The 15405-nt window shown below is 46.6% G+C and overlaps 1 protein-coding gene and 1 long non-coding RNA gene across 2 annotated transcripts in view; one reads left to right on the plus strand and one right to left on the minus strand.

Annotated features, from left to right (window-relative positions):
* Window positions 1–1150: 1150 nt before the first annotated feature.
* Window positions 1151–5865, minus strand: LOC135327952 (uncharacterized). The gene is made up of 2 exons (XR_010388628.1): window positions 5789–5865; window positions 1151–2836 (listed from the first exon to the last, which is right to left on the minus strand). It is a non-coding gene; the product is annotated as an uncharacterized LOC135327952 (long non-coding RNA).
* The window catches only part of KCNK12 (potassium two pore domain channel subfamily K member 12), a 35700-nt gene continuing 25887 nt past the window's right edge, over window positions 5593–15405 (plus strand). Inside the window, exon 1 of the mRNA XM_026094736.2 lies at window positions 5593–6032. Coding sequence (XP_025950521.2) covers window positions 5681–6032 — 352 coding nt within the window. The 5' untranslated portion in view covers window positions 5593–5680. The remainder of the gene's footprint in view (window positions 6033–15405) is intronic.

The raw sequence follows: 15405 nt of genomic DNA on the forward strand, positions 1-15405 counted from the left end.
CAGAATAGCTCAGCTACCTGACCAAACAGTTTCAGCCAACAGCTCAGGATGGAATACGTGCTAGGAAACCCATAAAATGCCTTGTTTTTAACCCAGCTGCCTGCAGTACGCAGTATGTGTCTCTAAGATCAGCTGCAAGCCTGCTGATTTTCTCTCTGCTCCCCAAAAGGTCACTCTGATACAAATAGAGACAAGAGAGTATCAATGGCAATTTGGGTCACTGGTCTGGTGTTCTGCTTCAAAACATAAAGAAATACTCTGAGAGTTGCACTAGCAATGTCTAAGACTCAATGGAAGCACCAACTTTTCCCCTAATACTTTGTGATTGGAGTATTTTTCATTGTCTCAATCTGCTATTGCTCTAATCAGGGTAACAGGAAGGACTCAGCCTCCATCCCAAAATATCCAAAGTTCTAATCTAGCAAATTGACATATTCACTTATTTTATATATTATGACTGAAGCCTTTGTCTATAATGCTACCGACGCTCAGGTTGCTTTGATTGCATAGACTACCAGTTACATCAAAAATGTCTTATAATTACAAATGCAGAGAATGCCCCCTTAAATCCAGCAAGAGGTGCAAGTGAAGAAGAGGATGATCTCTGGGGCTGTTTAAGTTTTAAAATACCATACTCAACTTTATTCTTTAATAATGGGACATGACGTTCAGTGTTATGACCTATTTTCAGACAGCAGTTTAATTAAACACTTAATGAATGCATCTCATTTCTTTGCATGAGCTTCACTCTAAACAGCCAAGCTAACAATGTAAACATCACTGATTATTAAAATAATTGCCTTCATGAACACTGGCCTCCTGATAAACAAAATGGCTAACGCCATGCCTATGACCAGAGGGAACCAGGCCTCATTGCGCCCATTGTGCAACGTTCCAGTTTTAGCCTAAAATCAGGGGTTGAAATGATCAGATGAGTACTCAAAGAGCGCACCATAACTCCACTGACACATAGGCTATTTAGGTGAGTGGCGCAGTGCATAAGCTCTGTGAATCCACCATTGGCTGTATTCTTGTGAAAGACACTGATTTTTTAGCTGTGGAAATGTGAAAATGTCAAAATGTGTACGTTGAATATATCCCACCATTGCGACACGTTGAAACATGATACACAGACAGCATCCACTTCTGCTGCAGTAAACATCAACATTTATTGTCCAACAAAGCAGAGTTGACCATCAGCTTTTAAAAATTTCTTAGGCAAATGATTATAAATAAGGTAATATTTTGGCCAAATGCCTGGCAATTTTATTCAATTTATCACGTAAATTTGTAAAAACATCATTATTTTAACCAGACGACTGCCTTTAGGAGTTTTCCTTATGTAAGAACCCACCAGCAGCTTGTCCCGATCCAATATCGGGAGGGTTTCGTTACGATCCCAAGGACGAGATTAAGATGCTAAAACCGGTCAAATATCGTACAACCTTTTACCTTTATTTTCCACGAAGTGGGGAGAAAAGGTGGGGGGGGGGGGAAGGCGAAGGGGAGGAGAAGTGAAAAAGGAAGCGAGAATAAGGGGAAAAGATGGAGAAAGTTGGAAAAGGAGAGAGGAAGCTAGCTACCACCACTCCGAGGCCGATGATGTTCCGCTGACTCCGTTCGAATCACAGCTCAAGCTGGGTGCCTCCGACGAGGGACAAGGGACGAGGGACGAGAGAGAGGGAAACAAAGAAATCCCTCGGCAATTATAGCTTTTTCAAATTAAGTTTCCCACCCCTCACGTGATAGTTCAGACCAATAGTAATATTTGGGTCTGGGGTCTCCTGCTCCTTATTGGGTCTCATCACTGTCCCTAGGTAGGCCGTTTACTGTTGCTGTTTCTGCTGACAGGTGTGTCTCCGTTCTTGGGTCCAGCCATTATCTCTCAAGGTCTGACAAAGAGGTGGTAACTCCAGCAATTAGCACTGTTTCAGCAGTGCACAGGAATGCAAATTGCTGGTAACTCCCTTATCATTCCCGCCTGCAGCAGCTCTGGGCCCTTTCTCACTGAACTAGGGAGTGCAGCCTAAGGCTTCAGCAAATTTAGCCACTCATGCCAAGCAAGTTTTATAGAAGTTGTGCTAAAAACGGACAATAATTTACAGTCCAGATCCCAAAGTCTCTGCCCGACTGTGGTCTTGTTCAGTGCAGGCTCGGTGTGTCCTGGGTGGTCGCAGGGAGACCATCTCGGGGGTCGCAGCAGCCCAGTCCTGTTTCCGCCAGGGACAGATGGCTTGTTCGGGGTTGTGGCCTGCCTGCACCCCATGCACCAAGAAATGTTTAAGGCAAAAAAAATTCATTCATCTGTCCGCCACACAGCTCCAGGACCTTCCCTCAAACTGTGGTACCTGTATTAGAGTAATAAAACTGTGGCTCAAGTCCTGCAGTTGTGCAGGATTTGTATCAAGCAAATGGATTTCTTCCAGGAGTTAGTTACTTGGAAAAGGATCATACATTTTAAGGAAGATTTTAAAGAATAAAAAAAAAAAAAGGACATTTCCATTATGTAATCTTCCCCCCACCTCAATAACCAATGAGAAAATGGACTATTTTTGCAAAACGGTGACAAATTCCAAGACTTTAAGTTATAAACTTTAGCAAAAAGAGTTGTCAAAATATTTTGAAAAGCTGTCAAACAGCTCTAATTCTTAGAAACCATGATTCAGTGATGCTTGGAATATTTTGTCAGTGCTGAAGTAGCTAAACCATGTTCTCCGCTGCTTAAGCTGAGCTTCTTTTCTTCATGGAAAGTTACCGGGACATTTCATATCTATTACGTGATTCTTCAAGCTGACTGGCATCCCTCTGGCCTGATCCCTTCATAGGCAGGACTTCCCTAGAAAGGTCACCACAGAGTCCAGAGTCAGTGAGCTTCTGTCCCCCAAGGAAATAGCTAATTTTTCGACTTCTATATATGGCCCAACCATCACTCAAGCGGGACAATGCATGCCTGGACCCTCATTTTTTACGTTTTCAACTGAAAAAAATGGATCAGAATTATTTTGTTTGTAAACACAAAAATATCAGAATCCACACTCCAATATCCAGCTGCAACAATATATTTCCAGGGTATTCAGGTAAGTTATCTCAGATCTACAACATCTGACACAGTAGATTGCATGTAATCACTTCTGGATTACCAGAGTGGAAATTATTTTTAGCTATAGCAATTGGCACTAAATGGTCCAAATCTGACCTATTACATTAAGCTCTTGAACAGCAATGGGAGTTTTTCCACTAGCTTCAATGGGCTTTCCATTAGGTCTGATACACTTTCCCTGCTTTTTCTCTTCTTTCGTCCTTGAGATCTGCTATTACTTCCCACAGCTATTGAGTTTGGGGATTTATTGGATTAATTATTTTATTTTTATTTGGGTTTAGTATTCTTTTCCTAACCTAGCATGTGGTATTAGTCCCTTTGAGCAAAACAAGAGATTGGAAATCTTCTTTGATAGTTCTGGACACTTTCTTTCCACCGCTGCTAAACAAAATTCTTTAGCACAAAAGCAACGAGGGCAAAAAGCTAAGTTTAAATGGGTTAGCAGCTATTAAAACATGATATTCCAGGACTCTCATTCAATGGAAACTTTGAATAGTGTGTATTATATTCCTATGAATACTTTTTGGAGTAAAAATGACATACCATGGGTACAAAAGGTCTGAAAGAAGCTGTAATAATTAATTTAAAATTATAGTGTACATTCATTAACTGATGACTTGTGAATTTTTGCAAGTTCATTCTACTTGCACAGATCTGTGCTGACTCTTCATGCAGTTGCTGAATCTCGGCTTCACCTGAGAAACTACGGTCTGCACTAACAACTACACCGCTCACGGGGCCGTAACCGTCGCCTCTGCAGTGCAAGTGTCAGACCCCACCGCCTTCGGGGGAAGCTCCGGGCAACCTCACCAGTGCAGGCGGCAGTGGTGCCCGCAAGCATACTGCAGGTACAATTTTGAGTCAGAATCAGCGATTGCCAGTGTAACATAAAATGCAGTACGGGACACTCTAGCCTGTGTAAAAAGCTTCCTTAAATGCTTACAGCTGAATACAGTAAAGGCTTTGCTCTGTGATCTAGTTCTCCACAACTTTTGCTCACACCGGACTCAGCCCTGAGGTCACTACGTATTTGCTGCTGACAACAGTGTGAGCATTATCTTTGACTAAGCATCGTTTGAGACAATGTTGTTTAGTCATAGTAAACACTTTGTAAACGGTATTTTTGCATTCTTTCCATTTTTTTTTCCTGGGAAGCCCTTTCAGAAGCATAGGTGCAAGCCCGAGCCATTTTGTTGAGCTGGCAAGTATGAACAGTCCCCTGTGAAGGGCGGAAATCCTCCCGCTGCGGGTGCTGCCGGAGGATAACCCTGCCAGCGACGCGGACTCGCAGGGCAGAGCAGAATCTCTGTGATCCCGGATAAAAAATAAACGTGGTAGGAACATCTGTAGAGAAGTCCTGAATACTGCAAATATTAATTGGCTACAAGGCATCAAATGGCTACTAGGGGTAAGAAGGATTTCTCTGCATGAAGAACATGAAGCCTAGAGTAAACGAGCAGGTAACAAAAGCCCATCCGGGTGAGGCTGACATATAACGACTGTTTGCCCATTGAAGCCCAGGTCTTTCCCACAGCCATTATCATCGCCTGTGTGTACGTCTGCAACACTGGCATCGCTCCCATTCTCTGTGCAATACTTTATCGGTATGAGTTTCCAGTCTTTTTCTTTTTTTTTTTTAATATTAATGTTATTATTTACTACAAGTCCCCCAGGAATGGACTGCGGTTCGTACTGCAGCCTAACCGATATGAAAGGATGTAGTGCTTGCTTTGAGCAAAACAGCAAAGCAAGAATGCACTACCTTAAGGGGGGGAAGAAAAAAAAAAAAAAGACCTTTCGGATGCAAGCTAAGATTGAATGGAAACTGGACACCGACAAGAAGGTTGATCATTTCCTTGGGTCTAACTTTGCGCAGCCCAGAAGAGCCTCATCGGGAACAATAATAGCCCGCGCACCTGCAAACGGCAGGAATTCATTAATTAGCGACGCCGCCGGCCCGAAACGCGAGACCGCCCCTCTGGGCGCCGCGATAGGCGGTAGGGTTTTAGGGCCGGGGGGGGGGGGAGAAATAAAGGCGAAAAGGGGGGAAAAAGAGAAAAAAAGGGAAAAGAAGGGGAAAGCCGTTGTGCGCGGCCACCGCCAAACCCCTCCGCGAAGGGGCGGCGGCGGCGGGCAGAGCCGCCCCGTCCTGTCCCGCCCCGCCCCGCCGCACGGCCGGGGGCACCTCCCGGCGGAGGGGGGAGGGCGGGGGGGAAGGGGGGGATGCAGCCGCCGCCGGCGGGGAGGGGAGGGAGCGGCGCCTCCGCCCCGGCCCCCCGCGCCGGGGCCGCCCGCCCCCACGGCCAGGCGGCGGCGGCCGGGGCGGGCCGGCGAGGCCGCGCCGCAGCAGCCCGCGGCGCCGGCGGCGCGGGGCCCCGGCGGGCGGGCCGGGCGCCGCCAGGCCGCGGCGTCGGGCTGAGGGCGGGCGGGCCCGGCCGGCGGCCCCGGGGCGCCGCCGGCAGCAGCGCGGGCAGCGCCGCCGGGGGATGACTCAGAGCCGCGGCCCCTGCAGCGCCGCCGCCGCCGCGCCGCCCCGTGCGCGGGGCCCCGCCGGGGCCGCCCGCCCGCCCGCCGCGCAGCATGCCCCCGCGGGGGGCGGCGGGCTCCTGCCGCCGCCGCCGGCGTCTCTCGCCCCTCAACGAGGACAACGGGCGGTTCCTGCTGCTGGCCGCGCTCATTGCGGCGTACCTGAGCGCCGGCGCCACCGTCTTCTCGGCCCTCGAGAGCCCGTCGGAGGCGGCGGCGCAGCTGCGCTGGAACCGGACGCTGCACAACTTCAGCCGCATCTTCAACATCAGCCTGCCGGAGCTGCGCGCCTTCCTGCGGAGCTACGAGGCGGCCATGGCCGCGGGCATCCGCGTGGACGCGCTGCGGCCGCGCTGGGACTTCCCCGGCGCCTTCTACTTCGTGGGCACCGTCGTCTCCACCATAGGTGAGCGGGGCCGCCGCCGCCCCCGACGGGCCTCGCCGTACCTGCGAGGGGGGCGGGGGGGCAGCGCCCGGCTCCGGGGTGGTGAGTGGGGGGGGGGCGTTGTCATGGTGACCAAAGTTTGGGACGCGGCGCGGAGACGCGCCAGGCCGCGTTGCCGTGGCAACCGGCGCCGGGGCCGCCTTCCCCCCTCCTCGGGGCCGGCGGCGCGGGGTCACTTTGTCCCCGGGGGGGATGAGGTGCCGGTCGCCGGTGCGCTGCGCCCCCCCCGTGGGGCCGTGGCGGGGTTGTGCGGCGCTGGGCCGGGGGCGCCGTCGCGGCAGCGCCCTGCTTCGGCTGCTGCCGCCGGCGGAAAGTCGCTCGCAGGGAGGCGCCGGACGGTGAAGCGTCCAGCGGCGGCTGGGGAGACCGTCGGGGAAGCCGAAAGCGGCGTTTGGAGCTTAAACTTCGGCTCTGTTTCCGTAAACGCTGAACTTTGTGTGCTGGTAAAGTTGACACACGTCTATACATACACATACGCAACCACATCTTCTAATTACGCAGTAACGCACATTTTTAGTACGCTGCTGACCACAGTTAATTGCAGTTATCCCATAGTAGTTCAGAAAGAATAGTAATTTATGAGGAAACAGCGCTTTGGTGGGGGAGGTTATCTTCTTTCTCGCTATAACAGCGCCCTTAAGAAACGCCATACAGGAGGTCTGCTTTAGGTAGGGCCCGTCTGTGGCCGTCTGAACGCTGCTTTAGGAATCACGTTGCTGTAGACGGACGGTCTTACTGGTTTCCTTTCTCTGCCAGTTTTTAAGTTTTCTAACAAGCAAATTGTCTTGGGGCTTCTGAGCTGAAACAGCGCGCTTTCCGCTTGTTAACAAGGCAGAAACGCACAGCATATTGTTGCCATTACGTTCATTAGATTCTGAAACATCCGAAAATGTTTTATCAATAGTGACTAATCTCTATAATAGAGTCGTGATGATGACTGCAGCGGTGTTGTCAAGTGTTGTTACCTTGTGCGTTGAATAATTCAGTTAACTTTGCAAATTCAAGTGCATTTCATAATCCAGTCATAAAAACACCAATCATCATTAGGCCATCTCCATCACAAGAACCTATTTTTTTAAAAGATCATTATGGATGCAAAAAGCCAATATATTAACAAAATCACTCTCTCCTTACACCCACTGTAGTGAACAGCGAAATCCTTAGAAGTGTAAACGAAATCCTTAGAAGTGTAAACGAAATCCTAAATCCTAAACATAGATCTACCCACTTCTCCTCAAATCGTGGCTTCTACTCTTTGTGGTAATTGAATTGTTTCCCCTTCATTTGCAAGCATTTGTTTGCATCTCCACTTCGTTGCACTGTCTGCAGTCAGTTGTAATTGTGGGGAAAGTGAAAAACTCCGCAGGATTTTTCATCAAGCTTGACAAGTGTAAAGGGGTGAATGGAGTACTATATTTCTCATATTCCTGTCTGTGTGTAACCTAGGGCACAACACTCCCTCTGTAGCCAATAACATCTGCATCTCTTTCGGGCAGGATACAGGCTGAAGCTTGTTTTTTCCTGAGCAGTAACGAAGGACTGATTCTGCCAAGTGTTCCACTGAGTACCATCTTCTTTGGGCCTGCTACCTCCTAATGCCTGTTTCTGGGTTGCTTAGATTATTTTTTGTGATTTCAGTAGACACACTGCTGAGCAAAGTACTGCCCCGGGTGAGGGGATGCAGCAGGAAGTGACTCGAGGCAGAGGCTGAGTTGTGCCTGTTGGGCACAGCGCACCACGGGAGCCGCTCCGCTGGGGGGTGCCCAGTTGTCCAGCTGTGGCAGGAATAACACCTGCTTGAATACCTGCAACCAGAAGCTGTTGTGCACCATCCCAGCGTAGCTCTTATCACCTACATGTGTAGTTCCTGCAAAAGAGGAACTGACACTCCCATCTCTGTCTCTTCTGTCTCACCTCTTCATGTTGCTGTAGCTATTTAGAAAGGCAAAGCCAAAAGCGAGGTCAGCTTCTTTCCCATGTGCTAGGCTTGTTCCACCACACAGTTACTGTTGGCAGTTGTGTTTGCACAACAAAAGCAAAGAGCTAGCAAATTAGCTAGCTTTCCTGCTAAAAAACAAAAGCTGTGCTACTAATGAAACATGCAAGGGAGCTGTCTCACTCACAGTCACAGCATGGGAGAAACTAAACAACAGACATCAAAACGTCACCTCGAGGAGCCCTTCCAAAGAGCCATTCTTTCACAGTCCCTTTTTTCTCTCCAAGCCAGCTCCATTATATACCTAAATATCTGAGGTATCTTTGATTCGACTGTCAATTCGAATACCATATTATACTGGGTCAGGACAATTTCACTTGCGCTTATGCCACGATTCATTAACAATGAGAATGCTATCGTTACATAACCGTACCAAGAAGTATCAGACATTTAGAGTCAAAACACCTTGCCTTCCTGAACTATGTTATCAGTTACATGTGTCAAAGCAACTTTATTAGTTCAGCTAAACACGCTGCAATCCTAATGACACATCAGAAGGCTTTCTTACTCACTGCTTAATGAACAACAAGTAGATACCGTCTCTGTCAAAGTTAAATCATCTACAGGTTACTCTGTCTCGTGCCAGTCAAGGATCCAACTTATGGAAGACTCCCTGGGTCTTCCTGAATCCTCATTCTTCTCTCACTAGTGTTAATAAAACTACTAAATCCTACATACATAGCCAACAATGATATAGTCTTCCAGGGACAGGACTGCTGTTTTTTCCCCCGAGTTTTGTGTAAACGGAACAGAAACAGGGAACCTCAAACTCTTCTGCCTCCTGTGAAAACACGGGTTAGACAGAATCAGGCCTGGAAGAAAACGCATATGTTGGAGGGCATGATTGCTCATCTGTGCAAATTCCTGTGTGTGCCTGCAAGCATTACAGCCATGCAGTCTTGTGTTCCTGGACGGATGCTCCCTTCCGTCTGCCCTCCTGTGCAGTGAAGGTACAGGGTTCACCACCCACCCTTGTCACATGCTGCGTAGGGTTGACAAGAGTTACCTAGCCCCGCCTGGCAGAGGATGAGGGCTGCATCCTCCACCCCTCTTGAGCAGGGCCTTTGCCCCGTTCCTCCTCGGGCAGAGTTGAGTGGCTGTTTCCAGCTAGGTGCCTCATTTCTTTTATTTCCTTGGCTGTAGTTCTGCATCTCACCCAATTACACAGAGTACAAGACAGTCAAACCCTCTGAGTAAGAAGTGCATTGTTGGGATCTTTAAGAGGGGAGGTGGAGAGCGGGAGAGAAGGAAAATGAAATGTGAGGTCTGATTTTACTTCATTTGCATGAATAGCCCACAAAGTGACTGACTTATAATCCATAGAACAATTTTGTGATAGCACTCTGGGCATTCATTTTTTGTTATTGCATTGTTTGTGGTTGAATAACCAAATGTTGAGTCTATTTTTCATTATACACATTTGGATTTTCAGAGCTGTATAAGAAAATTCCTCAGTCCAATTACCTGCTGTCAGTTTACACCATTTATTCAGTCGTTTACTTGACACTTTAAAAATTATTTTCTTGTATGCAATTATTATTGTTATTTTTGTTCTGATTTCTTTAAGGAACAGCCAGGTGAAATTTATTCTTGATTCATTTGCCTAATGGGCAATAAACTTTGTTTTTCAGTTGACTTTTTCTCTTCCTCAAATCACAAATAGTTCCCTGCAGTTTTTTTTAATAGAGTGAAAGCAAAGCATAGCTCAGACTAATTTTCTACTGGGTAAAATGTTGCATGGTATAGCATAATCAATCATAGCTTTTCCTATATTCTGGTAGTACAAATACATTCTGCTTAGCACGCAGGGCAACTACTGGATTTCTGACTCTATCTCTGAGTCTTTACTGTGTACCCAGATTTTTTTTCCTGTCTTAAATGTTAGAAAGAACATTAGATACCTACCTACAAAAACATTTTGAGGCATCAGGCTCATTATTAAATTTGGGTTTTAAGCTTCTTATATGTAAATATGCATTTTTCCAAAACCCATGGAAAATCGGGAGATATAATTGCTCTAGAGAAATTCATACAAAGCATTAAAAAAAAAAAGAGGTCAAAAGAAGTAATGTAGTATGTAGACGTGATTTTTCAACAGAAGACTTCTACAATGCCCTACGGCGCAGATGGATTGTTTTGGGGCAGAACGTGCCTGGGGTAGAGGCTTTTGAGAAGAGGCCATTGGGAGGGTGGGGGGGAAGGAAAGCGTGCTGAGATGTTCCTTTCCCTCCATACAGCCCTGTGCAGGTTACAAGCATTTAGGGCCTGGCATGTAGGTGCAAGCAGAGCTACTTTTCCACCCATTCCTTGTCCCTCAGGTATCATGTTAAATGACTCAGTATTAGTATGGACTAACAGCTCCACCCAAAAGGAGGGAGCATGCTCTTCTTCCCTGCTATCTCAAAGTGGTGGCTAGGGCACTCCCCTGGAAGATGAGCGACTACACACAGAGGGGGCCAGGTGCTCATGGCCAGAATACGTGGTCAAAGGACTAGGTGATTCCCTTACAACAGACACAAGTACCAGAGCTAAATTTTAAGAGAGGAGCATGATCCCTCCTTAGTTCTTTGAAGGAGAGATGCCTTCAGCTTGGGGTTTGTGAACCTCAAAGTAAACAAGATGCTGCTATAGGAGACGTGCTGTTCAGTATTTTCTGTCAGCTAACTAACTTCCTGCAGCTACAATTTCCTGGCTTAGGACATTGGCTGGATTAGATCCTGTGCTCTCTGGGTCCTCTGCAGGGACCCACTGTATGTACCACATCATTTCTGATTGTGCTCCAGAGGCTAGGCTCTGAAGTCTAGGCACCATAACCACTAACTTCTAAAACCTCCTCTGGCTCCTCTAGACTTTTGAAGAAATCTTGAGATCCACATCTGCTGAAGGTGATAATTGAATGCGAATAACATGCAAAAGGCAGCCTGATGGCTCAGCAAGTGCATTTTCAGATGTTTGACTGGAGTATCAGGAGCCCAGGAGTTAGCCTGCCCAAGAGCAAGCACTTTAAATGGCAAGTTAGCAAGAAATTCCACACTAAAAAATAGATGTTTTGGAGGCTTCTTTAGTGTTACATGTCAGGATGTGGATTTGAGAGGTAGCTGTGGAAGGACCCAGCTATCTGCTCTCAGTGAACACAGTTAATTGCTGTTTACATGACTACACAAACCAAAAAGGCAACAGTCAAACCAAAGTATAGTTCTGATTAGCATGTTACATTTTCTCAGGGCTGGGCAATTCTGTGAGCTTTGCACAGGCAGCTTTTGCAAAGGGTTCAGGTTATGGGGCCAGTGCTTTCAGATGTGACCCTCCTGAAGTTAAAAAAGCAAAACAAAACAAACAGGAAAAGCAAAACAAAAGCCCAACGGGCAAAAAAGCAGTTGGAAGAGCAAGCAGTGTAAAGCTTTCCTTATGGAGCTGCAGCATCAGGTTATTTGTCTTTGCCTTCCTACATGCAGTTTGGAGCTGGCACGCCAGTTTTTTGCAGAATGGTCTGCTGTGGGCAGATTTGATTCCTCTGGCGTGTGTAATGTTTTGATCAACGTGCTGGTAGATTTCCGAGAGCTGTTTCCTCGTTCTGGTAGTCTCAATGAATGAATGAAGGGAAAGAGGCTGAAAGGCAGCCACTCCACCTATTTCTCTGAATATGAGTGACACTGCAGTGATTTACCTTGGATGAAGACCTGGCTTTCACAGCAATGTTATCTACTTCCCATAGCTGTATGGGAATATTAGCTTCTTTGAATACCACTGATAGAAATTTCCTGAAAGTATGGACATAGTTGAATTGCTCCGCTGAAAGTGGGGAAGTAATGTAAGTCATAGCTTGCCTTCTCGTAATTGAGAGTGACTGCGGGAAGCTTGACTTGGAGTACATCCATGTAGTTACACAGGTGACTTGAGAGGCCCCCACTGAAGGGTCACAGTAAAATAATTTTGATCCTCAATTTGTTTTTTTCGGGAGGGAGGGAAGGAGGTGAACCCCAGCACTTTCAATAAAGCCATGCTTTTTTAGAATAGAAACATTTTCCAAAAATTTTGATCAGTCTCAGTACCGCCTAGGGCTTATCTGCCCCTGCAAGATTATGCTAGAACCAGAAATTGAAACGTATTATTATGATTCTGTAATCTAAACTGTGCGATTTTTACAGAGCCTATCAGCTCAAATGATTTAATCTAAGGGTTTACTTAAAAAAAAAAAGCTCTTAAGTGTGATTTTTAAACCTTATTTTTACCATAACATGAAACATAGTATGAAACAATCCTTATTACTGCCTACCGTGCCAGATCATACTGAGCTGAAGAGTCAGTTTATCCTTGCAGTCAGTGGACAGTACAGACGCCCTCTGGCAAAACCAGCAGCATTTTACTGTGAACGGAGGAAGAAGGTTTGGACCAATGACTTCCAGCTACTGATGCTCCTGTATAAATCGAGGTTTCTCATTGCAGCAGGCTCTCACTCTGTGTTCTTTGATCAGCAGTCTCAGAAACCTGCACGTGCTCACTATACACTTTGACAACTTTCAGGCTGTTGAACTCGAACGAGCAACTCCAGCCAGTTCATCTGTATTACTAAGCAACCTCAGTGTACTGGTTACCATGCCTGTAAGAGCAGTGAGGGATCATAATTACTAGGCTTATCACCTGCCCTGTTTACTGCTGGCTCATAAATCCAAATCCTGACTGAAATTCTACACGCAGCGTCCCCATGGAGCCCAGCCAGTCCTTAGCCTCTGCCTCCAGCATTTGCTTTTCTGTGTGGCTCACTTGAGTCTATTCCCCCTTCCCTTGTGTTGCAACTTATGTAATACTCCCCAGTCACTTGCCTTTCCCAGCACTCCTAATTCCTCCAGCTTCTGCTGCCTCCCTCCCAGTTAGCATGCCCTCCTCTCTGCTGATGATTATTTGTTGGCTTGATTAAATTTTGAACATGTTTCAGGCCTTCATAGTCTTTCAAGTTAATAACTACCAAAGTAGCAAGAAGTGAAAAGTAAAGCTTTACAGTTTCTTTCTATTCCTAATTGCACACCTCTCTCTTCTGTAGTGTTAATCCTGCTATTGACCCCATTTCTTTTCTCAGTGTAAATATTTCTCCCTTCTTTGATTGTCTTCTCTGTCACAGAACATAAGCACTTCATCATTTTTTCCTCCCTTTTACTGATGGGTCATCTCTGCAAACGTGCCATCTTGCTCTTATGCAAACTTTAATTGCTCTTCATCATAGAAAAGGAAAAGAATTATAGATAGATCTGGTGGCAACTTCTGTGTAACAATATTCACTCATGCTGTTGTACTAGGAAATCTTTGTGTGTTTTTAAGAACGCAATATTACCTTGTCTTTGATGCTAAGGCAGTGTATGAGAATTTTACCTCTTGTCATAATAGCATCAGGATTAGTGCACAGAAAACACTTGGAAAAAAATCCCATCTGTAACATTTAGTACAAAGACAGCTATTTTAATTTGAAATATAGCCTAAGTCAATCAGTTATATGAACCTCACTTACACTATGAACATTGTCTCTTTTCGATAAGGAGATTAGCAACAAGCACATAGCTGTGTGCATTTTGGGACAAAGTAGGTAAGGACAAAGATTGGGGTTCGCGCTGGTAAACTTAAGAGATGTTGAAGTCCCGCACAGACCAGTAAATCTTAAATTACATTAAATGCTGCTATTCACAAAAGTTTTTAAGTAACAAAAAGAATTATAACCTAAGGGGCAATTGCATAGCAATCCACGCAAATCAAATGTTTAATTTTATGTCTCCTCAGTAGCCTGCTTCTGCCAAAGTCAATGGTAGCAGGCCTGTGCACAGAGCATTAAGAAATCCCACCTTACCCATTTTACTGGCACGCTAGGTTTGTAACAGAAATGCAGGCCTGATGTTGCCAGCACTTCCCAGTGCATGTTAGTTATTACTGTATGTAATACATCTCCCTGAGTTCAGGTAGTCTGTTCATGGGAACGGGCAGTACATGCAGCTATAGACATTGCCAGGTTTAAATGCAGTATCCTTTACCAGGCAAAAAAGTGGAAAGAAAATTAAATCTACTTTCGTTAAAGGAGACAAAGCATTAGCATCATTTTCAAGGAATTAGAGCTTTAGCGTGGAATAATAGCTAAGATATTGAAACGTTTGATGTTAACCTGATTACTTACATAGGGGAGGCACTACTATTACTCATGTTTAAAAATCCATAGTAAGTGCTCCTTACCCAAATCAAAAAAGCAATGATACCTTGACAACAAATGTAGCCTCACAGCGATTCCTCAACGAACTTCAAACTTTCTGAGCTAAGGGGGAATTGTACTACTGCAGCTTCTTCTCCTTTACAAATTATGGGCCAAATGCTCACTCATTCTCAAATCTTGCCCAAACTTAGCGTCGCGGCCCGAAGGGAGTCGTTCAGGACGACCTCCCTCCCCCTGGGGCCAAACGACCAAGTTCGTGATGCCCTTGGACTGAATTAAGGTGAAACGACACCAGCCAACCAGTTTTAAGATTTATTAACACAAAGATAAGGCATGTGGTCAAATAGGATCAGCTAGCTAGACAAGTCCCGTGCCACATGTTTCCTACTGATTCAACAAAGGAGAGAGAAGGGGAGAGGAGAGAGAAGGGGAGAGGAGAGAGACGGGGAGAGGAGAGAGACGGGGAGAGGAGAGAGAAGGGGAGAGGAGAGAGAAGGGGAGAGGAGAGAGAAGGGGAGAGGAGAGAGAAGGGGAGAGGAGAGAGAAGGGGAGAGGAGAGAGAAGGGGAGAGGAGAGAGAAGGGGAGAGGAGAGAGAAGGGGAGAGGAGAGAGAAGGGGAGAGGAGAGAGAAGGGGAGAGGAGAGAGAAGGGGAGAGGAGAGAGAAGGGGAGAGGAGAGAGAAGGGGAGAGGAGAGAGAAGGGGAGAGGAGAGAGAAGGGGAGAGGAGAGAGAAGGGGAGAGGAGAGAGAGAAGATATCACCACCCGTGGATCCAGCGTTGTCCCGTTGCTCCTCTTCCTTTGGGAGTCTCAGCAGTGGGGGGGGGGGGGGGGGGGGGGGGTGCTCCCGTCTGGTGGTCGGTGGGTCCTCTTCACACAGCTCGAGTTGGGTACCTCCGAAGAGGGACCCCGAACAAAGAAATCCCTGGACAATTATACCTTCCAATCTAAGCTCTCCACCCCTTACGCGGTAGTTTGGACCAGTAGTAATTTTCTGGGTCTGGAGTCTCCTGCTCCTTATTGGATCTCCTCGTTGTTCCTAGGTAGGCTGTTTTCTGCTGCAGTTTCTTCCACAGGTGTGTCTCCATTCCTCGGGTTCTGCTATTATCTCTCAACGTCCTGACAAAGAGATGGTAACTCCAGCAATTAG

This window comes from Dromaius novaehollandiae, chromosome 3 (genome assembly GCF_036370855.1).
Source record: "Dromaius novaehollandiae isolate bDroNov1 chromosome 3, bDroNov1.hap1, whole genome shotgun sequence".
NCBI lineage: Eukaryota > Metazoa > Chordata > Aves > Casuariiformes > Dromaiidae > Dromaius > Dromaius novaehollandiae.